The 26,766-nt window shown below is 40.5% G+C and overlaps 2 protein-coding genes across 5 annotated transcripts in view; both read right to left on the reverse strand.

Annotated features, from left to right (window-relative positions):
- Nucleotides 1-373: 373 nt before the first annotated feature.
- Nucleotides 374-11,625, reverse strand: sdhc (succinate dehydrogenase complex, subunit C, integral membrane protein). 2 transcript variants are annotated; one of them, XM_089008914.1, is made up of 6 exons: nt 11,548-11,625; nt 9,870-9,932; nt 9,695-9,796; nt 7,803-7,864; nt 5,511-5,674; nt 374-537 (listed from the first exon to the last, which is right to left on the reverse strand). In XM_089008914.1, exons 1-6 carry the CDS (start codon nt 11,562-11,564, stop codon nt 496-498), a joined length of 450 nt encoding a protein of 149 aa, XP_088865040.1. In that variant the 5' UTR covers nt 11,565-11,625; the 3' UTR covers nt 374-495. The 2 variants fall into 2 exon arrangements, with proteins under 2 accessions (XP_088865040.1, XP_088865038.1); XM_089008912.1 differs by lacking the exon at nt 374-537 and adding an exon at nt 1,524-1,726 and having other exon boundaries at nt 11,548-11,624.
- Nucleotides 11,626-12,770: 1,145 nt separating this feature from the next.
- The window catches only part of atp1a2a (ATPase Na+/K+ transporting subunit alpha 2a), an 80,835-nt gene continuing 66,839 nt past the window's right edge, over nt 12,771-26,766 (reverse strand). The window contains exons 19-24 of one of the 3 annotated variants that reach the window (XM_089008349.1): nt 26,230-26,353; nt 19,490-19,635; nt 19,283-19,413; nt 18,145-18,246; nt 17,930-18,021; nt 12,771-14,722 (exon numbers count right to left, since the gene is read on the reverse strand). In XM_089008349.1, the coding sequence (XP_088864475.1) occupies nt 14,694-14,722; nt 17,930-18,021; nt 18,145-18,246; nt 19,283-19,413; nt 19,490-19,635; nt 26,230-26,353 (624 nt within the window). In that variant the 3' untranslated portion in view covers nt 12,771-14,693. Of the gene's footprint in view, nt 14,723-17,929; nt 18,022-18,143; nt 18,247-19,268; nt 19,414-19,489; nt 19,636-26,229; nt 26,354-26,766 lie in introns of those variants that run through there. The other 2 variants (XR_016116444.1, XM_089008350.1) reach the window with 2 other exon arrangements.

Below are 26,766 nucleotides of genomic sequence, written 5' to 3' on the forward strand. Positions count from 1 at the left end.
TTCTACAGGGGGAAATGGAGTCACTGGCCACTGACAGTCGTTGTGACACCTGTTGTGGCTAGATATGACTTCACATATAAGGCGCACCATCGTATAAGGCGCAGGGTGATCACCCTGCATCATGGCACTTGACATGCTTGATTTGCTTTTGTGGGCCAAATAAAACAATGTGGCGGGCCAGATTTGGCCCCCGGGGCTTGACTTTGACACCTGTGCTATAGTCCTTTTCCTTCATTTAAAATACAGTACTTGTGCTGCCAACTGTACATCTGTACCTTTAAATAAACTAAGCTGGGCAGTTGGTCCAAAAGCTAAGTGCTCCAAAAGCTCTGTTGTGTTCAGTTCAATAATCTGTCTACGTATCACAAAAAGTTCCTAGATGAGTGTAATGTGGCCGACCTTGCATCTTGGGGGATAGTTGAGGTTTGACTCAAAATCAAACATCACCTCCCTGGTGGAGGGAAGCGTTCCATTTATGTTGTGTTTTTCTTGTAATCACCAACGGCACCGGTGTTCGAGCCAGAGCAGCCATGACACCTGCCCGGTAAAGCAAAGCAAAGAGTGGCTCATATGTGAGCTGCCCCGACGGGAGGTCCGACCCCACCCTCGGGCACACATGGGTGGCAAAGCAGGCAGCCTGATCTCACTACACCTACATCTTGAAAAAGACTGGAAATCAACACACACGTGCATGCACACACACACACACACACACACACACACACACACACACACACACACACACACACACACGCACGCGCACACACACACACACACACACACACACACACACACACACACACACACACACACACACACACACACACACACACACACACACACACACACACACACACACACTCAAACATACACACCAGCAGACACGGCAACCAATACAAGCTAAAATATGAATGGCTGTCTGTCTGGCTGGCTGACACACACAAGTCGTGAGCGTTTAAGAAAAGCAATTAGAGACGCTAACGTCAGAGAGCAAAAAAAGGACAGGTTACGTAAGAGGAGACATTTTAAAAGGTTAAGTCGGGCTATCTGCAGCTTTTAAAAAAGCTGCAGTTAACACGAACACCTCACCTTCCATAAATGGGGTCACAAGGAAGCTCAATGCAATGTTTTTTAAGCGGGGGGTGCACTAGTTGAAGAAATGGTGCAGTAAATTTAGCGTAATATTCTTTGCGGTTTGAGTTGAAAGTTATAAGGGTTGAAGTGCATTCTTTTAAAATGGCTGGTGCAGGATAAATTTGCAACAAAAAATAAACCAACATAATAACGACCTCAGAATTTCAGACATGCTCGCAAGCTCATTTTCCACCAGGTGCTTCAGACGAAGGTCACAATGACAAATATTTGTCCTGTTGTGAATCGAAAACAAATTCAGGCCCATTTGGAGAAAGTCGCCAAAATCTAATGGAAGTTCAAAAACAGAGTTTTTGAAAACAAGTCCCATGGTTCCATTCTGAGGTATAAAAAAAAGTGACGCTGCATTATTGTTAAAAAAACAACACCTCTAAATATATATAGAATCCTTTATTTTTATTTAATCTGCATAACATAGACACAAAAGCAACATTCCCACAATGCACTTAGACTCGGCAGAGTGAGCTCACAGGAGCGTGACAGTGGCGATGGTGGCGATGATGGACAGTCCAATCACGGTGTAGCCACTGCGGTATACCTCAGGAATTTTGAAGCCTTTGCCGACATCCCAACACTTAAATTTTGGGAGAAGAAAGGAGGTGGTAGAGAAAAGAGAAATAGGTGATGGGGTGGGAAAGAGACGGGAAAAAAGGAGAGAACTGATCATGGAAATAATGATAACGGAGTCAATACCGGATAGAACAAACATTTCCGGGCAAGATGAAAAACATGCACTTGAAGTCACGCCTCAACATCACCGCACAGTGCACAGAGAGAAGAGAAACAAAAGAAGTAAGGTAGCAGGTGACATTGAGTCGTTTCTTCTAATGAACAAAAACTTGTAAGAAGGGCTTCGCAACTACCGGAATTGTCCCCACGTTGAAAACATTTGATCCAAGGTACTGTATTTTCCGGTGTATAAGGCGCACCCAAAAGCCTTGACATGTGAAGTCATATTGAGCCACAACAGGTCTCGCAGCGGCTGTCAGCAGCCACTGACTCCATTTGCCCCCGTAGAGGAAGTGGTGCGTAGCCCCAGCCTCTACTAAAAGCACCTTATAATGTGGTGTGCCTTATATTTGGAAATGTTTATGCATTTTTATGTTATACAGTAAAGTCTTGTTATATCGATATTCAAGGGAGTCCGAAAAAATATCGATATAACCGGGACTATCGATATATCCGACCCTGTTTGCATGTAATTTTCTCCGTGCGTGCATAGAAATAGTATCGATATAACCGGGACTATCGATATATCCGATATCGATATAACGAGACTTTACTGTATTTGAAAAACATTTGTCATTCATTGAAGGTCGGTGCGCCTTATATATGGAAAATACACCATTCGTTGGGGATGCACTTTATATTCCGGTGCGCAGAAAATACGGTAGGTATCAGCAATGGAGTTCGCTGGCTCATTTTATGACACTAATTTGTTGACCATTTTAGAAATTACATTTTTCAGGCTCATATTCATGTTGTGACAAAAGGGACATTTTGTTTGCCTCGATGAGAAAGCATTTGTTTTTGCATTAGCTGTAAATAAACTATAATAATAGAAATTTTCTTGTCTATCATTTAAGCGCAAGTGGATGCAAAGTCATTCTGAGAGAGAAAACCCCGGCTGGGGATTCATTTTTATCTTTTTAAATGTCACCATGATTTGCTTTTTAACTCATTCACTTCCATTCCCGAATTTATTCGGTAGTTGAAAAGCATGACGTGGAGCGCCATTCCCGAACTTGTTTGGGTTTTGTTTTTTTATTGCGGGTAGTATGCCGACAAAGCGCTGATCAGACCTCTGGCTATGTTTTTCCCTCCCACAGGAGGGGGGGCAACATTTACCTTTTGTACAAACGCCCCCACTTTCAATGTAGATAACTCTACAACCAAGTAAGCTCGAAATAAACTTTGATGAAGTTTTGATGAAGAAGAGCCAAAGGTTTCTTACGCTGCATTGAATGTTTATGTAGTTCTAAACCTCAATATTCTGTGGGTCCTGCAATTTGAGTGAAAATGACAAAAACCCTGGCACTGGAGTGGATACATTTTTGCCCATCGTCTGGCAGTGAATGAGTTAATAACCGGAAGATTTTTTTTTTTTTTTAATGCAGATACAGAATTTTGAGATAGTTTTCAAATACAATTTTAAAGCAAGATCATTCACAGCTCGATTTATCAGCTAAAAAAATATATGTTTTTACATCCAGTGGATAACTTCTTTTAACTTCAAAATGACAAAAAAAATTGAAAATGAGAGACATCGCCTTCTTATTTACACATTTGTCACCAAGACATTTTCTTTCATTTTGGTAAAAATAATTGACTGTTGATATCGGTGATGCTTTTCACGGCAGCCATTTGTTGTATTTTCACATGTCGATTGGCGAAAAAATGCAAACCATTCTGACCGGATTTTATTTAAACCTGGGGAGTAGATTTGGTAAAAATGGGAAATATGATAGATATAGGATGAACACGAAAAACAAAATGCCTCGCAAAAGTCAAAGTATTCATTGGAAAGAGTCTGACACACACGCACAACAGATTATAAAACTGCATGGTATAAATAGACTGCAAATTTGGAATCTCCCCGTTTTGCAACAATGTGGATGGTTTTATTGAAATGAGGCTTTATCCACTTTGCACGAGCACTGCGCTGCCCTGAAAGATAGCGGACCATTTTAGCAATAATTTAACACAAAAAGCCCCATTCAAGCTTTGGGTGCATTAGAAGAGCACAAGCGTAATTTATCAAAGTGTCTGGCTTTTTATCTATTCAAGAGATATACGAGTGTATGGAGGGATATGCACGAGTGTCTGGAAAATGACTGCGCTCGGCGATGCATTAACTTGAAATTCGAGAAACTGTTTACCGTTCGTGTAGCCGCGTCAGATAAAATGATTTAGCAGCAGTGCAAATCAAAAGAGAGCATTGGTGCTTTGAATCGAGATCTCTTTGGGATGGTGTCGCTTTATGAAGTCAAGTCTAGTGCACAGGTCACCAATCGAAGACTATTCGGTACCAGGCAGCTTAGACGTAATGGATTTGAAACAAAATATGCATAATAAAGGTGTAATTATGACACTACCCTTTTTATATACTAAGTTTTTACCTGTGCCAAAAAGTAAGCACTCAATAAATCATTGACACCATTTTTGTGTTTGGAAACCAATAAAATTAAATTGAGATTTTCTAAAAGTGCAGCTATAAAAATCAACCATGAATAAGTGGTTGCACAAGTGAGCACACTCTCTTCAACTGAACCAATTGCATTCCAACTCCTGTTAAATTGGAGTCACCACACATCTGTAACTGTTTCCAGTGCCACATTTTAACTGAAAATAATTTTCAGCATTTCCTGTAGGCCAAGGGTGTTAAAGTCATTTTTCCCCACGGGTCACATTGTAGTTACGGTTTCCTCTCGGGGGGTTGTTATGAATTTGAGGAAGCCATTAGAATGTTTAATTCCCTCCACATATTACACACAGAGCGCACAACAAATTAATGAATAACTAGATTTCAAATCTGAAGAATGACTGTTATTGTGGTTTACATGGGACAATTTGAAATTTTGGTTCGGACTTTAGCAAGTATCATGGCACTTGGCGCTTGATTTGTTTTTGCAAGCCGAATAAAATGATGTGGAGGGCAGGATTTGGCCCCCGGGCCTTGACTTTGACACCTGTGCTGTAGGCCTTTCCCTGTTTTTTTTTCCTTTCTCGTTGAAGCCTGAAGGTTATTAACAGTAACTGTTAAATGGAACTCTTCATGATTCCCTAATACCAGCAGAAGAAAAAAAGCATCAAGACCGTATTTCCCGGTGTATAAAGTGCACCGGGGTATAAGGTGCACCTTCAATGAATGAAAAAACAACTTTCCCAAATATAATATATCAATACATACAAGTTTTTCAAATATCAGACAAATCACATTATAAGGTGCAACAGTAGAGGCCTCGGGTTACTCACTACCTCTTCTACAGAGGGAAATGGAGTCCATAACTGCTGACAGTTGTTGCGAGACATTGCTTGGCTCAACATTACTTCACATATAAGGCACACCTGCATATAAGATGTAAGGTCATCTTAAGAAAATCAAGGCTCTTGGGTGTGACTTATACATCGGAAAATACGGTACTGTGTTGTCTTATACTGAAGGTTTTTCATTGTAATAAATTTGCTTAAATTATTCAATCTGTTGGTGACTTGGTCATGATGGAGCATGATGGTTAGATTTTGAAAAGAGTATACATTCAGTTTACACTATGTCTAACATAATAAACGTTGGGGGAATAATGAACGGCTTGCTAAATCCCATAATAGGTTTCTTAGTAATGTGCTGAATTTCTTACCAAATGGCGGATCCCATTGAAGGTGTGGTAGGACACAGGGAAAGCAATGCCCACTTTGGCCAGGCCAATGAGAAAGGGGCCGACGGGGAGCGAATGGATGAGATCCAGGTAGTGTGGGTAACTACCGGGCAGAAGCAGAGCGGCCACGGCAAAGGCGGAAATGGCTGTTGGGACAAATTAGACAGACGCTTTATTGATCACAATACAATCAAGTGCTGTCTGAACAATTCATTGAGGAGGAAAATGAGCTGCAGATCGATATGTGTCACCCTGTGACATTGTGCTTTGTGAGAAGACCTACGTGTGAAAACTATACAATGTATATTGAAAATGTTTTCATTATCTTTTCCGTTGTGTGGGTGTCGGGGATAATACACTGTACAGTAATACAGTGATACCTCAGCTTACGAACACTTTAGCTTACAGACTTTTCGCCTGACGAACATTACATTCGCAAGAATATATTCTTGGCATACGAACTACTTTTCAGGAAACACACGGAGCGCGACAATGGTTGGCGGACTAGTTTTCGGCGGAAGAACACCAAAGCACACGGTCGAACAGCGCCACTGTGGCGGGCGCATTAGCTTTCTACACCCACTTTCTTTCAGTGCACTCAGTGCAGACGTGGTTTGTTATCGAGTGGATACTTTTGCTTTTTTTGACCGAAAAAGACTCCACCACAGGCCAGTGTTAAGCCGAAGAGGACACAAAAGAAAATTACGGTCGAACAGAAGAAGATCATCAAAAAACACGATCGAGGTGTGCGTTTGTGTGATTTAGCGTCCCAGTACCAGTATGCTAAGTTGACCATTGCTACATGTGGCTATGGGTGTTTCTGTGTTGTCTAAGCACCAGTCTCATGCAATAGGAGAAGTTGAAAAACGTCTGTTGATTTGGATTAATGAAAAGCAGCAAGCAGGGGACACTCCTTCCAAACAGTAACTCCCTCCCTCCTCCTCCCACTCCATTCCATCAAGCCATCAACGACCATCACAAAGGTAAATAAAATGACTTTATTATACAGTATAGTGTATTTCTTTAATTATAATACAATAGCACATTTATTATACATAAAATAAGGTATATTATGTGTAGTTTTAAGGCTTATTTAGTAAAAAAATTATCTTTTATGGGCACCTGGAAACGGATTCTTCTCATTTTTAATGGTTTCTTATGGGAAATAAATGTTGAGTAAGGGATTTAGGTATTCATTTAAAGACAAAAATGATCTTGTGATTTAATTAGTATTCTTCTAATCTAATTACACATTTAAAGTTGGGGAAATGTTCCCAACTACAGGAAATGTTTTTGGTGTTTCTTTTTAAAATGTTCTCATTCACAGAAAAAATAAGCGAGATGAGGCCAAAGGCTTTTTTTATGTTACGTCTTTTTCTTCACTTTTTTAAAATGTAATTATTTTAATGATTATAAGATTATAGTGATATGAGGAAAATGTTATGCTTTGTTCATCAATATTAAGCTTTGAGAATGTAATTGTAAGTTTTGAAGTATTTATTTAAAGGGTAGGGATCAAGAGTAGCATAGATGGATGATATTAAAATCTGATTTTGAGAGATGAAAAGCGGGGAAAACCCCAGAGGCTTAAGATTTCTCTCTTCAAAAACATTCCATATATAATTACGGATTTAAGTCTGTATCTCACGAACCTCACTAAGTGTGAATAGTTAAAAAAAATTAAAATACAATATAATAATAATAATAATAATAATAATAATAATAATAATTCTTCACCGTTCAGTTGGATATGGCCTTGATTACAAATTTTGTGATTCAGACTTATTTCGGGGTGGTATTTGAAAGGAAAAGGAAAATGCATCACAAAATCAATAGCTGAGATTTGATGACGTCAACGCCGCCGTTGACAAAGCAGATGTCTTCAGGCGCTTTCATCAAAGGTTGTTTTTCTGTGTTTGCTCTGTGACGGCTAGGCGAGCGCTCGCCGGGTGAATTTGTCTCTCCAATTGGCAGATGAGCTCGGTGACCTTTTTCAGAATTCATCAGCATGCAAATCAAAAGGAATCCAGCTCGGGCAGAGATCAACGCGATGCTGCTTGGGCTGCTGCTCCACTACAGGCTGTTTTAGTCTGTGACTCGGTTTTGCAGGGAAACATATACAAGGCACTTTATTTTGAGGACTCTTGCCTATAATGATCAATGGCCAACAACATGGGGAATTAATGCAGTGGCTTATTTTGGGGGTGTCAATTGAGTGGTAGTTTTGACATGACTCAAGTAAGCACGTGAGAACAGAATGGGAAAAAAAGATACCTCCACTGAGGCCGACTCCAGTTCCCCGGTGTGTGATCGACATCATCATAGGGACAGACCATCTGGAATAAAAGCACACACACACACACACACACACACACACACACAAAACATGAATAACACTGCAATAGTAAAAGTAAAAAAGGGACATATGTCTTCTTGTGCCGGTCCCAAGCCCGGATAAATACAGAGGGTTGTGTCAGGAAGGGCATCCGACGTAAAAGTTTGGCCAAAACAAACATGCGGATCAAACCTCTAAAGATGGAGGACACTGATTTGCTGTGGCGACCCCTTGAAGGGAAAAGCCGAAAGGAAAAGAAGGGGTCGCCACAGCAAAGAGTAAAGTAATCTGTAGGTCAGATAGTAGCAATTTCAAAAGTACTGTATCTATAAAAATGAATGACTATTCCAGCTGCATACAAATTACAGTTGGCAGTATTTATGTCAACTAAAATTGTTCGTCATTCATTTCGTCACTAATATTTTATTTCCACACGAAAACGAAACAAAAACAGAATTCATCGACAATTTCATCAACAAAAAAAAGATTACCAAAAAAAGTTACAACATAAAATAATCACTCTCAGGAGAATAAAATAATAAAAAAACATTTTTAAGTAAGTTTTAAAGATGGATAAATGGAACAAAATAGCGTTACAAGATGACTAATTCACATTCAAAATGTGAAAAATACACATCGGTCATGAAATAATGATAAAATACGCTTACAATGCATCATAAATGCCAATTTAATAAATTATATCACATGTTGAATAACTAATTCACATTCCCATTATTTAGTGAAGAAATCTTGACACGGCATGGTGCATACGACAGTAATCCTTTACTTGGCGGCTCGATTATTGCGGCTCCTGATGCATGGCAGATTTTTTTTCAAACCTAAAAAAAAGGTCGCAAACGGCCACGAAAGTCACGACAGTGCTGTAAAACAGCGGGCACACAGAGAGCAGCATACAGAATTCATTAGATTTACTGTTGTTATTTTTTAATTTATTCAACCATTTTGGGGCATTACTGTGCAGCCTTCAAAATCATACAGTGAACCCCAAAAAAAGGGAAAATGATGACTGAGTGAAAAAATAAAATTATTTGACAAACTGAGGGAAGGCGAAAGTTATGCCACTGTTGCACGCCATTGCAATATCAATGAATCTACGGTGCTTTGCATCAAGAAAGACGAGGAGTGTACCTTTCAATATTATGTTTGGGATCCTTTTACTGAGCGAGTTGCTTGTTCTGTAGCCACAAAGGGACATATGTCTTCTTGTGCCGGTCCCAAGCCCGGATAAATACAGAGGGTTGTGTCAGAAAGGGCATCCGACGTAAAAGCTTGGCCAAAACAAACATGCGGATCAAACCTCTAAAGATGGAGGACACTGATTTGCTGTGGCGACCCCTTGAAAGAAAACCCGAAAGGAAAAGAAGAAGACTATATATATATATATATATATATATATATATATATATATATATATATATATATATATATATATATATATATATACAGTAAAGTCTCGTTATATCGATATTCAAGGGAGTCCGAAAAAATATCGATATAACCGGGACTATCGATATATCCGACCCTGTTTGCATGTAATTTTCTCCGTGCGTGCATAGAAATAGTATCGATATAACCGGGACTATCGATATATCCGATATCGATATAACGAGACTTTACTGTATATGTATGTTGATAGTGGACTGCTTACTTTATTGCATTCCAGTTTTGTACTGTACAACAAACATTTACTGTGCACTGTACTGTGTTCCACTAAATTTAGCCTCATAAATGTTTTTTGTACTCATACACGTAAAAAAAAGTTTCGCGCGGTCCTCAATAACTGCGATAAACAAGGGATTACTGTACTTACTTGTAAATGGTAATGTGCGGTGACATGGGCCGGCTCAATTTTGTATTTTTGGCCCAAAACTTGTTCATCTCCTCCTTGGCGGTGGTTCCCATCGGGGCAACACTGAAGTCAGAATAAATATTTAAGACATGTCTACAATTGATTGAACATGAACTTGCTCATGAGTTATACGTACTGCTTGATGGAGAGGACATTGCAGCGCGACCTGGAGAGACACAACCCCTGACGGGCCAATGTCCTGCAGAAAAGTTGTTACAATGACACTTGAAAATGTGGACTTGGAAACAAATTGGCACAATTCACAGTCTTTTGGAATATGGCTTCCTCAAAGTTTTTGCACAGCCTATTTTGTGATAGGCATGGGACACTGATTTCATATTCATAGGTGAAACTGGTTTTGTGAAGACGGACTGCAGGAAATGGGCGACATGAACACCTAAATGAGGAACTTGCTGTATCTTTTCGGGTATGGTTTTTGTCTTGGGGATGATTCCAAGCTTTTCATTAAAAGGCACTTTACTTTGGGAGACAATTCTCCAAATACAAAGTACAGTCAACAATAAACAGAACAATGAAATCAAACATAAAAGGAGAAACTCACTCAATTCATTGTGTGGAGACCGTAAAAGTCTTCAATTCTTTTCTACCGTTCATCATTGCTTCCACGTTCATATCTTCATTCACTTAGCCGTCATTGTTTTTAACAATTGTGATCATTTGAATTACATGTGCAGGAGGGGAGAAAAATTGAAACATGCACGTTAATGCCATTGGAGGACTAGAGGTTGACGCCTTGCCTACTCCATACATTTCCTTCCATCCGACTTCCCACCCACCTTTTTCTTTCTATCGCCCGTCCTTGTTTTCTTCCATGCTATATACCTTTCATACAACCGTGTTTATGGTTCAATTATCCTTTCTCCCTGCGTTCATACCACCTGTGGACAATTTCTTCCACCTTTCGCCCATCTTACTTCTTGTGTTGCCTTCCATCTGTTGTAGGGTGTTTATTAAAGTGTTACTTCTGGGTTGAGTGAGTTGAGTGAACGCTGGCGTGTGCGGCTGCCACTGCTCACCCGCAGAAAAAATATCATGTGACTGTAAAGTGTCCTTGAGAGTGTTGAAAGGCACAAATCTTCTTTTCCTTTCGGCTTTTCCCTTCAAGGGGTCGCCATAGCGAATCAGTGTCCTCCATCTTTTTGAATGCTGCTGTGCCAATTACCATTTTGTGTTTGGGAGTCTTTTACTGAGTGAGTTGCTTGTTCTGTAGCCACAAAGGAACATAAGACTTCTTGTGCCGGTCCCAAGCCCGGATAAATACAGTGGGTTATGTCAGGAAGGGCATCCGACATAAAAGCTTGGCCAAAACAAGCATGCGGATCATGAAATGTAGTATTACGATGATGATGATGATGATGATGATGATGATGATGATGATGATGATGATGAATAAAGGTGAATTATGTCAAATTGGTCGTTTTGGCAGATGAGGCTAGCTCAGTTTTAGTTCACTCGAGGACGAATCACTCGGAAATAAACAGAAACGTGACGTTGAGCGTGACGACACGAAGCCCAAATAGTGAGATTCAGTCGCGTAAAACAAGTAACAGAAGAAAACAAAAACATTGTGCGTCCTTTTACGAGCAGTAATGTGCACTTTGGTCAAATGCTAACGTTAGCCAGCTAAGTCGCGGTTATTACTCCCCGGTATAAATACGAGGAACGCCCTGGAACGTTTCTACTCCGATACAACCAAATGTGCTGCTGCTATATCCAGTCGTCTGTTTAATAGGTCATAAATCCACAAGAACTCACGAATGAGTCACAAAATTGTGAAATGCAAACATACTGACCTTAGTACCATCGCCATGTTTGACGTACGTAGGGCGGAAGTGACGTTGGGTCGTGCTATTATGTATTTGCTGCGCCTGTCCTGGTTGCGTTTTTTGGTCTATTTTTTTACAGGAACAAAATAGGAATGTAATAATCATACCAGTGACGTGCAGTCAGGGGAGGCAGCCTCACCTGTCGTCATGGAAATATCAAATGACAAAATAAATTAAACAGTTATATTTAGATAGTGATTTGTACTTTAACGTTCTTTTCCATTTAACTTCACCATTTATTTATTTTTTCAAAATCGCTGAATTTTCACATTTACCGTTCAAATACTAAGTGGAGACGAGTGGTGAGGCAGCAGCCGGCTGAGCCTCACCATGGATTGCGCAATTACTATGCTAACTGTAATAATAAACGGTAATAATAGAATTAGTGACAGCAAGCTACAGTAAACAGTTAGCAAGTTAAGTGCAACCACCCAGTCATTTTTTTCGTGTTGCTTGGCCTTATTTTCAGAATGGTGGATTACATATCTATATTGACAAAATTTTCTCAACTGGACTTTCAATCGAAGCAGGAGATAATAATTAAAGGAAGACCGGACTGTATAGCTCACAAACGGTGAGGGATGAATGTAAATCTCCTGGATAGCTTTTCAGCGTTTTGCCCAAGAAGGATCTAATTGAAACTATTCCTGAAGCGACAAAGTTGCTCCAGCTCGTGCTCACTGTTCCTACAGCATCAGTGGAGCGGCCATTCTCAGCACAAAAGATTGAAAACATACAGTAGGAACAGGACTGATCAAGGACGACTTTCTTCACTGGCAGTGATCTCCATTGAGGCAGAGAGACTTGGACTTCATTTATAAGTAAAGGTAACACGATAATAACGTTTTTTTTATTTTATTTTTTCTATGCTACAGTTTGTATACAGTATATAAAGAATGCTGACATGACATTTAAAACAAAACACGTTAACTGTTGCCAATCAAATGGTGAATAAGATACTCTGTGGATTTCATATGTTTGTAAATCTGACTGTGATTACGTCAGTGCCTCACCAGCCATGAACCTCACCGCACGTCACTGAATCATACTATGTAATTTTTCTCCTTTTTGATATGGATAAAGTGTCTCTGAAACAGTTAAATAAAAAGTAAAAGTTCACTACACAATACAAAAAAAATGTTTCCTTTATACTGTACTTTACAATACAAAAGGCGTATAAAAAGGATGGATTGGATTGAATTTGCCTTTATTAGTCTCGCAGTGGAGAAATGGTATTGCTTTTTTACAATGCAACAAAGTTATGATTTTAGTGTTAAATGACAATATGTATAACTAAGGTTGAGTATAAAATGAGTAAATATAGAACAGTACAATACCTCATAAGATACTTTTTTAAAAAAGAATTCACCTCAGAATTTGAAAAAGAAAACTTAAAGGACAACCGACACCTCCGGACAAGTTGTGTCCATAATTTGTAAAATCACCTCAAATGACTTCTACTAAGCGCATTTTACAAAGATTCCACCGCATATAGCTACATTTTACGTTTTAAGACTCGCGCTGAATATTCAGGCAGTCTTGTTTTCGAGTTGATGACGATGCCTAACGTGACGTCACGTCAGAAGCGGCCCTGATTGAGAGAGCGACACACAATGCATTTTGGGTACTTTGTTTGGTCTGAAAACATCGTGTGAATCCGTGTTGATGGCGAAATTACAAGGAAAAACACAAATAACATGATGGTGAATCGTGTGTCGCACCAACACTACCAATTGCTGTAACACAATAAAAGTGGACACAAATTCTCAGCAGACAAATCAGCCCATTTTCAACGGAGCTGTCCGCCATCTTGTGCATTTTCTGGGAGCCACATTGGAGTCCAGACGGCTCGAATTGATATGGAAGGACTTCTTTAATCGATTGCAAACATTTATGCTTTCCTCTTCAGAACTATTTGAATCATATCCATACCCGGATGAATAACAAGAAAGCATCTTCTCAGAATCTGAACTCTCTGAAGCCATTGTCTTATGTCTGGTGTAATGTCACAAACAAGTGGAGTTTGAAGCAGTTTTGGGACACTTTAAGTCATTTTTATTGGTGTTTTGCATTTGACTAAAAATATCCACCTGCATGTTTTGGGTATTTTAGATGCTATAAAATATTTTTCTGATGTTGGTTCGGAACCAAAAAAATGGTGTCGGATGTCTTTTAAGTACAACTTTATTGCCAAGTATCAAAATAGTTTTTCTCTTCAGTACACCCCAGTGGTGTTGTTTTGAACATTCCATTCCTATTTGTTATAATGAAGTAATGAAACAAAGATGTTGGGAAAGATGTTGGACAGAAATGAAAGGAGGAGGGCATTATGGGGGATGTATGAATGTAATGAGGGAAAAGAGCAAACAATGATGGTTTGAAACGGACCTAATTGAGGGTGTTGTGCAAAGTGTGAAAGTTAAGGCCTGGGGACCAAATCTGGCCTGCCACATCATTTTATTCGGCCCGTGAAAGCAAATCCAAATTGTGAAATTCCATGATGCTTGCTAAAGGCCGAACCAAAATTTCAAATTGTCATACGGAAACCACAATAACAGTAATTATTTTTTACTTCAAAGTTATTCATTTATTTGTTGTGTGCTCTAATTGTAATATGTGTGTGGGGGGAGGTTAAACATTCGAATGGCTTCCGCAGAATCCTAATGAGAGGAGGAAACCATAACTACAATGTGGGATGTGGCTAAAAATGAGTTTGGCACCCTTGGGAAACTGCTGTACAAAGGTATGAAAGGAAATAAAGAAGGTAGGAGAATCAAGGAAGTAGGGGTATAGGAAGGTAGAATGGATTGAAGGCAGCAACAATTCAAATATGTGTATAAAGTATGACCCAGGTTATGTCATTTGTTTTCTTTGGCCACCTGTTCCCAGCCAAACGGAACATTGATACAAACCAACCCAGTCTGAATTCCCTTTTTTGTACAAACATCATCAAAATCTTATATTCCGCAGCCATTATTACCATCTGATCATATCAGGCTAATCATATTTGTCATCTGATCCATGCAAATATTGTTCGACATACAAACACACTCGCTCACTCCCTCACGCACGCCAACACTCTCTTCGGCTTTGACGCTGACATCTTTTGAATGTTAATAGTAAGTCTCCTTCTCCACCCATCCTGCAAAGACAAGAAACAGAGGAGGCGGCAGAGGCTTGAAAACAAAGGCAAAAAGAAAACCTCATATCCTCTTTGGTATTCACTGACGCCACTTTTTTGTTTCTGCAAATGAATCGGCTCGTAACTCTCCAGACGCGCCGATCAGCCGTCCGTGACACGCGCATTAACAGAGAAGATTAACTGTCACCATCAATTGTTATTGTGACCTGTGCCGTCATCGGCCTCGCAAATTTTGATCCATTGTCGACTGTCTTCGTAACTCTTCATCGGGCGCAGCGTAATTTCCTCTTGTTATTTTGCTCCTCGTGCTGTTGACAAGCGTAATCTGTTTCCAGCGGCGGGGCTGGATTAGTATGGAAATATGGCCAGCAGGCAAGCGTCAGTTAAGTTATTGCAGGATTTTCTTTTCTTTTTTTTTGGCCACAACAACAATCAGATGGCATCAAAGCCGCTAGCGAAGATCAACGCTTGGTTTGGTTCGTATTGTGGAGCTGTGATAACGTAGTTTTGTGCCTTATGGCAAGTCATCTCATTCAAAAGACCCAAATGAGTTTCAATTGTCTCTTTTACAAAAAAAAGAAAAACTCCCCGGATCATTTGGGCCAGGGTTTCTCAAGACTCTTTTGAGTCAACAAATTTCAGGTTGCGAAAGGAAATGGCCGCACAAAGTCTCTCGGATGTGTAGCTCAACATTGGAAATTGACCAAAAAAGTCTGCATCAAACAAAAATGTCATAAGTTATTTCCTGGCTAACGGCACCCTCTAGTGGACGTGTAGTAAATCAAACACACGCAGCTGCAGATTGATTCAGACCTAGCACTACTGAAGGCCTAGGAGTGACATGCACGGCCCGCCACATGTATTTAGGTTCTCATGACAAATATGCCTGTCAATTAATTAATTAAACCGAAGTGAACTGGATTCGGATGGTCAATTCAAAAGTTAAAAAAAAAAATCTGAAATAAATTCAGAGCCAATTTTGAATGTAAGTTTTCACTAGGAGGAATGCACTGACAACGTTTTCCTAAGTGACAGTGAGCTTACAACAAGTGGTTTAAATTTAGAAACCATTACAAAAAAAAATAAATGTGATGAGAATTTCTAACAATGGAATACAAAATAGTTGCCATTTTACAACAATAAATTGTCCTTCAAAAACTGATAAAAACAGCGTTGGTTCGTTTTGGATTGAACGCAATTAACGATGACTCAAAAGTGACTCGTCGATTATTCTTGACACGGGTTGCAAGCTTTTTTTTAATTCACGGTCAAAAAGGACTTGTTCGCAAATGCCTCAACGGGCTCGCCCCCTTCAGCCTTTTTATTGTCGTCGCGGTTCAAATTGTGTCATTTACATTTCTTTCCCCTTGCAACTTAGAAAGCCGGCACTTTCACTTTGTATTGATATTGCCTCAAATATTGTCACTCGAGAGTTATTATGAAGCCCATATTTTATTCACGAGGAGACCCTCAGCCGGCCCTGTGCCAAAAACATATGAGCAGAGTACTGAATGATCCAGCCAGCATGTAACGCCATGGCTGCCGCAGCGTTTGTGCTGATTACTATTTGTCTTGTACTTTTGATTCCAGACAAAACGTGCTAGCATGGGAATTTCAACTTAATCAGCACACACAAATGAAATCTGCGTTGGAACTGCGAGGAGTTTGTCCTCTTGTGTTCTGTGCCGACTCAAACTTGGCTGCACAGCTCGCCGCCACGCAATGACAAAAACACTCGGTGTTCGCAATTTAGCATCACCTATCTTTCTTGTACACGTAACTCCAATTAGGTCACTTTTGGAGGAAATATATTTTTTTTAATTTGTAAAGAGAAAGATAATGGCCAAAATGACACTTTAATTATAAAATAGGCATATTGAACCAAAACAGTAGTTTTTTAAAATATGCAGTCTCCAACCTTCATTGTCACTGCATGGGTTTTCTCCGGGTACTCCGATGTGTCCCCCCCACATTCCAAAAACATGTAGAGCGGGGTCATTGAATACTCTAAATGAAGAGTGTCAAAGTATTTTTTGCCACAGGCTACATTGTAGTGACGGTTTCCTCTCGGGGGCCATTATGAATTTGATGAAGCCATTAGATTACTTAATCCCCTCCCCATACAACATATATAACACACAAAAAATTAATGAGTAACGAGTTTTCAAATTTGAAGTAAAAAATAATGACTGTTGTTGGGGTTTACATGGGACAATTTGAAATTTTGGTTCGGACTTTAGAAAGCATCATGGAATTTCACAAGTTTGATCTGCTTTCGCGGGCCGAATAAAATAATATGGCAGGCCAGATTTGGTCTCCGGGCCTTGACTTTGATACCAGTGCTCGAAATTATCCCAATGTGAGTGTGAGCATGGATTTACTGCCCAAAGAGGGCTGGGATAGGCTTCTTCCCCCCCTGCGACCCTTGTGAGGATAAGCTGATCAGAAAATTGATGGATGGACTGTATCTAGTTTGCAAGGTTTTAATTAATCAATCAATCAACTTCATGCATAACAGTGTAACTCAAAGTGCTTCACATTTCTAAAAAAATCACCCCAACTCACTCCTTTGAGCACCCCACCAAATCAAAATGGCCAACTTGTTCCTCATACTTGTTCCTGCTTTTTTTTTGCAGGTGAATGCTTTTTTTTGCAGGTGAAGGAATGGTTGACAAAATTCCGAGGGACCTCAGAAATGGCTAAAATGACACTATCTGGGCATGGAGGTTTAAAAATCATTTTTGCAAGTCTAGTCATGATAGACATTGCTAGAAAAGACAAAGGACTGTTGAAATTACCCTGAAAATGACCGCTTCTAACCAAAATATTATCTTTTGAGTGTATTTTCAGGCGTGGATTAATCAGACTGCCGCTATTCCAAATAGACATGCCTACAAATTTCAAATCTCAATGTGAAAGTAGTTTCGGGGGTTGAAAAATCAACAACAAAAACGAAGACATTTGAAGAGGTTTCACTGATTGCTTGCTAATATCTCTTGATATGCCAGGATGTTTATTTTCCAGGCTGATTCTGATCAAAATCACAAGGGTGACCCGAGACAAGAAATGCTGTGAAGTCGCTCTCGCAGGAAAATTGCCACTCGCGGCTCTCGACACGCGAGTCCAAAGCAATTTACTCTGTTGCTGGTTTATGAACAAGACAAAGAAGTCGGGAACGCGTTTAATCTCGCTAATAACCGCACTTACCTCCGGGGTTCCTCCGCAGAATTAATTTACGAATTTCGTCGTAAACGAAGATCAGAAGACTGAATGGGAAGGCGCAGAACCACCAGCTGATCCTGGGGAAGAGGATAATGAGGAAGACGGCTTCATTTAAAGTCAACAATGATGAAGTAATGGCGGTTAAGAACAAAATTCCGGCTGTGTGGGTTGATGGATGGATGTTCAGATGGGTCGCCTACTTGAGCGGGTACATGTGCAGGGCCATGTCCATTCCGGGGCAGTAACAGAGGAATGCGGCCAGGAGTGTCTCAATGAACAGGCCAAGGATCAGAATCTTGTTCCTGTGGACATATAATCACAACATCCGTTAATCCTTTCGAATTCAACAAGACTGCAAGTCTCCACCAAGGCTTTAACTTTAGTGAAAAAAATAGAACTTTCAGATAAGTTTTTTTAACCACATCCCTACTGGCGTGGTGAAGCTTCCAGTTCTTTTAAAATGGCCGCTGGATTGATGCATGGCTTAAGGAGCCCGCAATGAGAAGAAAAGAGCTTCAGCGCAGAGGTCCGATGTGTGTGTGCCGCAGCTTGGAATTGAAGCGGATTTACATGGGACAGGAGATGTCAGACAATCTCTTTTCATCAATGGATGCTACAGCTTCGTGTTTGCTTTCATCATTTAGCTTGTAGCAGACGTGCACATTCCACCATGACGTCCGTGATCCACTGGTGAAAAGGAAGCTTTGTCCGCTCCTCTTTCATCTCGAACTGCTTCATAGAACAAAGAGGGTGCCGAAAGTGATTAAGATTGAATGACTGTCTGTGTCTTTTGCGTTGTGTCACAGTATGTGTTATTTAGTTTGCCGTTTCATTTCAAGATGGCGCCGCAAGAGTATTTTGTTTTTCAACTTCTTCATTTCCTTTCCTCTTACTGTCATCACTTTGCTGATGTGAAATGTAAATTTCTCGACTGCGAGACTAATGAACGCGAATCCGATCCAATCCAAACCAAAATGGACAACTTCCTGGTAAATTCTGGGCAAAGGTCATTAAGACTTTTGACATATCCACTTAATTTCGCGTCGATCTGTGAAACTGATCGACACGACACGAAAACATTAACGATAATCAAATTGAACTTCCTCTTATTCAATTTCAATGGGTGCTTGAGTTTTTTTATGGGTCCCATTACAGAAAAATTCTCATTGGTGCAGCAAAGACGAAGTTCACTCAACTCCACTTTATTTATAGAGCACTTACAAAAAACAATCAGAGCTGAATACAAAGTAGTGTCCATTCAATTTTGACTCAATCATCAAAACGTAATTTTGTCTAACTAAATGAGCTTCAATCTTAGCATGACCTCATTTTACTCACTTCATCCCCTGCTGGAAGAGTGAGTTCCTTCTGGTCTTACAGATGATGAGGTTGCCCCATTGCATCACCACGATGCTGATGAAGAAGGCTGTTTGGCATGTGAACTCCATAATCTTTCGCTGCTCGTACGTCTGCAGGATGCCCAAGAACACTTTGAATGCTGTTGCTTCGTGTGTGTGCGTATGTGTGCATGTGTGTGTCCCTCACCCACTCCTGCCCATAGGCGTCCTCTATGTCGTTCATCGTTGGGTCTTCCCAACTGAAGCGGATGCCAAGGAGCGTCTCCGGCAGGAAGCCATTCTCAGCCATGATAACAAAATAAGTGAAAAAGCCGGCCAGAGCCTCAATCATACCTGAAGAAACATAAGCATGCCTAAATGCAGTTGTGTCCAACCATTCCCGAATTTTGTTTGGGTTTTGTTTTTTCTTGTTTGAGTGCCGATAAAGCACTGGCCATAGCCTCTGGCAATGTTTTTTCCCTTCCACAAGGGGAGAGCATTTCCCTTTTTTCCATGTTAGCACTTTGTTTCAGCTTCAGCTGTTGATAAAGCGCTATATAAACCAATATGAACAGTATGTATTGCCTTGTATTTTGAACAGCCGCCCTCATTTCAAGCTCAAATAACTCCAGACCCATCGAAGAGAGTCTAACGTTTCTCATGCTGTATTGAACGCTGTGGTCCTGCAATTTGAATGACAATGACAAAATCCATGGCACTGGAGTGGACACATTTTTGCACGTCTGGCAGTGAATAAGTTAAAAATTTAAAAGACAGTCTGTTTTTTTTTTTACTTCAAGAGTGGCTGCCTTTACAGAAGGTCATTTATTTTGTTTTTTCCTTCTTCCTTTACTTTGCTCTTCCTTTCATCACTTTGCTGCTGTGAAATGTAAATTTCTCCACTGCAAGACTAATAAAGGCTCATCCAATCCAATGTTGTAAAATAAGCACTACTGTGTACTAAATGCACAAAACGTCCACACTGAACATTGTTGTATACATAATAGCAAAATGTAAGCGTTTGGATTTTTTTTAGGTATGGCCAATGAAGTGAGCCAGTCCCCGCCTCGTCAGCCTAATCAAAGTGCGCACTGATGCATTTTCATGTCATCATTTGGCAGACGTTCGGAACCGAAGTGATTTGAGGGGGAAACCGGCGGCGCTGGAGCGGGCGCCAGCATCAGCCAGTGAGTGAGTGAGCACTAAATATAAAGTCTGCACATAAAAAAAAATCTGCAAGCATCACAGTGACGAAAAGCAGGGGAATAATTGAAATGAACAGAATGTAATCAACCGTTTCCACTTAACCCATTAAAATCTTCCCGAAGAGTTCAAAATGGAAGGTGGCGCAACAGGATGAGTGAAGTATTTCCTGAGCCATGGATGAAAAAGCATATTGTAGCCATTTTGTACTTTTGCTAATCTCATTCACAAGTCACACGTATTGATCGTATTTTCAGATCTCCATTCTCATCCAAATACAGTAGAGTAGGGGTTTGCAAAGTGTTAAAAATGGAGGAGTCGCCAACCTTGGCGGACGTTCTTTACATATAACAGCAATTAATTTCAATCCATTTCAGCGAGCCATTCTCTGTTTCACATTTGCTTTTTTATTTTAATTTCATCTTAAGCTTGTGTTTTAGTTCATTGGAAGAATGCATATAAAAATTGAATTGACATTTCCAAATTAAATTGAATATTCACTAAACTTGAGTTTTTTTAACACTTAAACGCATTCGCTGCAATTCCCGAATGTATTCTGGAATTGAAAAGTGTGACGAAGAGCGCAATTCCCGGGTTTTGTTTTTTTCTTGCGGGGGTGCTGAAAAAGCATTGGTCCGACCTCTGGCAATGTGTTTTCCTTCCCACGAGGAGGCAGCATTTTGCTTTTGTCCGTGTTAGTACTTTGTTACAGCTTCAGCTGTTGTTAAAACGCTTTATAAATCATTGTATGTATGTATTGCATTGTATTTTATACAGCCACCCCTATTTCAAGCTGAAATATCACCAGACCCATATAACTTAGGAATTAACTCTTCTTTCCTGATGAAAGAAAATAGTCTAAGGTTTCTAACCCTGTCTTGAATGTTTATGTCGTCCTAAAACTCATTATTCTGTGGGTCTTGCAATTTGAGTGAAAATGACAAAAACCCTGGCACTGGAGTAGACACATTTTTTTTGCACATCGTCTGGCAGTGAATGAGTTAATTAACTTTTTTGGTAACGGTTGAGCAGAAGTAATTGTACTCTTGGATGAAAATTACATTTGAAACATGAAAAAATATCTCGCAGTTTAATACTCACAGAATTTTTCTGCACAATATGGGATAAATAAACAAGTTATAGTCATCTTGGATTGGATTGGATTGAACTTGATTAGTTAGGGAGAAATTTACATTTCACAGCAGCAAAGTTATGAAAGGAATCGACAAGTCAACAAGTTCCTAATTGAGCCTCAATATGGAAGAATTTAGCACACGCAGGTAACAGCGCAACTGCCCAAAGTATTAATTCGACATGCGAGGCAGATGTTATTTATTTTATGATGGGCACATTTGCCCCCCGACCCCCTGATGTGTGGTTTAGAGTATATTCTTGCCGGGTTCAGTCACAAAGTACCTGTATTTACTGAGCCGCATGTGTTCTTTGAATGTAGCATTGCTCACTATTTTTACTGCCCTTTTGATCTTGTCGACAATTCATCGTATGTACTTTCTGGTTGCATTCAGCACTCCACAGTGTCTTATTCATCAATACATTGTTGCTGTAAGTGGCGCCACTCACTATTATTGCCACCTCTTTATTTAGATAGTGTAGTAGATTACACCCGTGCTGGTTTCATTCACAACTACATCCATGTGTCTCAGTCTTATATAGTGATCAATTTATAGTCACACCCAATGCTACAGACTATTCTCACTGCCGTTCTGTTCATATTCACATCATAATATATTATTGCTGCTTTTATAAAGATGTATTATATTACAATAGTGTGGTATCTACTGCACCATGTAGCATCATCCCATTCAATGTTGGTCACTATTCTCACGCCACCACACCCACCCCCAAGCCATTTTCCCCCCTCTCCTCTTGGCCATCCATCGACGGATATTGTAATATAGGATCGCAGGTGATCTTAGGACAGCTAGAACCAAAAAAAAGCCAATAACTACTTTTAAGCTGTACTAATGTGATGGACATGTTTTTAAGAGCCTCATAGAGAGTCTGCTCCAGGCGGCGCGGTTATTAATCTTCAGTGTTTTTACATCGACAGACTGACTGCTGGAAGAGGCGCCGCAATATTGTTGGGTGATGTCGTTTGCCTGGTGTCACTCGAGATTGCCAACAAGCCCTACGATATCCAGGGGCACCCTGTCATCTATTGACCCATTTAAAAAAAAAACTATGAAATGTTGCCAGCCTTTGATTTTGGCGCTCGTCTCTCGCCATCTACTGCATATCAAGCCAGATAAAAAGCAGCGTTGAAGAGTAAAGGGAGGCTGCAGCTGGATGCTGCATGCATGGCCAAGATTAAGTGGGATACGGACACATTGGCCTCGCTCAATTGGCTGTAAATGTCAACAGATAACATCAAGTTCCAACCATGCTAGATTGCTTGAAGAATTTTATTGATGGTGGATCATTGATCCATCTTCACGTGGACGTTAGGTGATGAAGTTTTTCCCATATCAAAAAGCTTTTTTTTTAAACACAATGTGAGAACCACACTCAGAAGAGGCGCTCGGCCGCTTGGAAAAATGATGTGATTTGTGATCGCCCCCAACATTAAGACTGTGATTTAAAATGTAATTATATTTTTCTATTTCCCTTTCCCATGTTAAAGAGCAATAAATTCATCTGCACCATAAACAGTATCACATTTGTTCTACATAAATATTTGGTTTTCTAGGTTAGTCTATAGGTAAATGAACCGGAATGAATATGAAAGAGAATACATTTCGGTACTTAACTCATCTTCCTCGACCTGGCCAATGCCTTTGGCTCAGTTCCCCATAACCTTCTCTGGGAATCCTTCAACTTCTTCCAGGTTCCATTGCACATTACTACCTTGTTAAAAGCCTACTTCGAAGACCTGCAACTGTGCTTCACAACACCTGACTTCGCAACATCATGGCAGCGTGTAGAATTCGGCATCATGGCAGGGTGTACGATTTCACCCAAGGCCTTCACAATGACCATGGAGGTCATCATCAGGGCCTCAAGGTGGGTGGTGGGGAGTGAGCGAACCAGGAATGGGATCCACCTCCCACCTATCCGGGCATACATGGATGACATGACCACCTTGACCACTACTGCAGCTTGCACCAGGCGGCTACTTGGAAAACTGCAGGAAAACATCAAATGGGCCTGGAACAAGCCGAACAAGTCACGCAGCATCTCGATAGTCAAGGGAGAGCTGAAAAATGTGAAGTTCTGCATTGGTGATGACCCAATACCAACGGTGTCTGAGGAACCGGTCAAAAGCCTGGGCACGTGGTACAATGCAAGCCTAAGAAACAAAGATCAAGTGCAGCAACTAATGCAGGACATCAGCAAAAGTCTGCAAAACATCAACAAGACTCCACTGCCAGGGAAGCTCAAGCTCTGGTGTCTGCAGTTTGGACTTCTCCCTCGGGTAATGTGGCCACTTACAGTCTATGAGGTCCCACTCTCAACGGTGGAGAAGATGGAGCGAGCCATCACTAGATATGTGAAAAGATGGCTTGGTGTTCCACGCTTTCTGTCCAACATCAGCATCTATGGCAAAGGGGGACAATGGATGAGGTGGGAAGGCCTGGAGAAACGAAAGCTCAGCTGGAGGGATCTCTGGAAAATGGAGGCCAGTAACATCATCTTCATCATCAGAGCTATCAATGATGTGCTCTCATCTCAAAAAAATCTCCACCAATGGTATGGCGAAGATCCAACCTGTGACCTCTGTCCAACTCCAGGAACTCTCAAACACATCCTGACCGGTTGTAAGACCAGCCTCACAAAAGGCCGCTAGACCTAGAGGCACAACCAGGTCCTGAAGAGTTTGGCACTTGTCCTTGAGAGCAAGAGGAAAACCATGAACTCCTTGCCCATGAGAGCCACCACTTCCGGCACAGCACCATTGGCTTTTATCCGAGAGAGAGAGAAAAAGCCCAACCATCCTCCTGCAAAACTAGAGGTTGGACAGCTATCCAGGGCCCGGGATTGGAAGATGCGGGTTGACATTGGCCAGCAATTGGTTTTCCCAGCGGAGATTGCAGCCACCACCCTAAGACCAGACTTGGCGCTCTGTTCCCCTTCACTCAAGGCTGTCTACATCACAGAACTCACAGTCCCGTGGGAAAACTCAGTTGAAGAGGCCTATGAGCACAAGAAGCTGCGCTACACAGAACTCGCAGTGGATGTGCAACAGCGAGGATGGAAAGCCAAGGTCTATCCCATTGAAGTTGGATAGGGAGGGTTTGTGGCTTCCTCCACCATCAAACGGTATCCATGGACAGGCTCTGCGGCAGACAGTTAGATTACTCTCCGAAGCGGCAGAAAGAAGCAGCCACTGGATCTGGATGAAGAGGAAGGACCCTTGTTGGGCTCATAGGTCAGCAAGCGCGGGCGTGATCAACCTGTTGCTGGCCACCATCGATGAGGGTGTCTAGTGATGAAAGGTCGAAACACCCAATGATTCTTAGGAGCACTACTGATGACGTGTCCCAAATTCACAACCTTCCCATCCCTGAGGCACAGCTCCCACACCACTCTCAACATCAAGGCTAAATCTCATGTGAGGACCATCCATTGGCACAAACGGACAGAATAACATCATGTCCAGTGTTTCATGATTCATTCATTCACTGCCAGACAATGTGCAAAAAATGTGACCACTCCAGTGCTAGGGTTTTTGTCATTTTCATTCAAATTGCAGGACCCACAGACAATAAAGCTGACTTTGACTTTGAAATATTGAGTTTTCGGATTACATAAACATTCAATGCAGCGTAAGAAACCTTTGACTCTTATTTCAACAGGAAAAATGGTTAATTCCTAAATTACATGGGCCTGGAGTCGTATGAGCTTGAAATGAGGGTGGCTGTTCATAATACAATGCAATACATACTGTACATATTGGTTTATTTGGCGCTCTAACAACAGCTGAAGCTGTAATAAAGCACTAACATGTAAAACAAGGGAAATGCTCTCCCCTCGTGGAAGGGAAAAACATCGCCAGAGGTCTGAATAGCCCTTTATCGGCACAACCGCAAGAAAAACCAAAACCCAAACAAATTCGGGAATGGCGCTCCACATCACATTTTTCATTTCACAAATAAATTCAAGAATGGCAGTGAAGGAGTTGGAACTGCTAGACTGTTACACCCTGACTTTCAATTTCAGCATTGACATTGACGTTATGACATTGCGATAGATTACTTTAGCAATTTTGAAATCATGCACTTTTTTTCTTCTCATAAGTTCGCCTTTCGACACAGGAATCCAAATGCCAAGTGTACCAGTTTTCCATCCCTAATAAACTACATTTTTTTGTGAGCGATTTTTGGCAATCTATTTCAAATTTTAAAAATAATTGTAATACTTGGTCAGCTTTTTGCAATACTTTGTTGAATATATGTTGTAGCAAATACAGTTCCATGTCAATATAATGGATCTGTAGATGGATAATGTATTAGCTTCTCCCAGCTAGCCGCTAGCTTACCAACGGTTCACCGCCACATGGTCTACATTAAATGCATTTTGACTTTGTGGGGAAGAACAAAAACACATTTGAATATTGATGTTCTGTGACATGTATTGTGAATGTGAGTTGAGACCCCTTCACACTGCACTGAGCAACGCACCGTTGACAAACCCATTCATCATGGGTCAAAAATGTACCAAAATGTTGTGAAATGATTTTAGCTACACTATGATGGTCATTGATTGAGAGCCGACATTCGTACACACCAATCTGTCCGTAGGCCATGCTGATGAGGCGCTTGTTGATCAACTTGTCCGTTTTGGGGTTTCTGGGCTGCCGTTTCATAATGTCGCTCTCTGCCTTCTCGTAGGCCAATGAGATGGCAGGAACCTGGAAATAAATGTGGATACGGCATTTTGGTCATTACTACGGCTACAATTAGTAGTACTACTGCATTGATTTCATTTCATTAGAACATGTACATGTATAATTTTCATTGAAAGTAATAAATAAATGGTTTATTGATTTGTTTTGAAGACAGTAAATGAAATCCTTAATTTTAACATGATTAAATAGTTAGTTCATTCATTGAACACATTCAAATATAGCACAAAAAATGTTTGCATTTTACATTTTTGCATTCATTTGAAGTAATTGGTTAATTTATTGTAAAGAAAAAAATACAAAAATACTCATCCAATATAATAAATCAATTTGTGAACTGATTAACTTAAGTAATACAATCTAAACAGCAAATTAAATCATATTTTTAAATAATATATTTTTCGTCCTTAACAAGTACA

Source organism: Hippocampus bargibanti, linkage group LG11 (assembly GCF_051943395.1).
Source record: "Hippocampus bargibanti isolate YZ-2025 linkage group LG11, ASM5194339v1, whole genome shotgun sequence".
In the NCBI taxonomy this organism is placed as follows: domain Eukaryota; kingdom Metazoa; phylum Chordata; class Actinopteri; order Syngnathiformes; family Syngnathidae; genus Hippocampus; species Hippocampus bargibanti.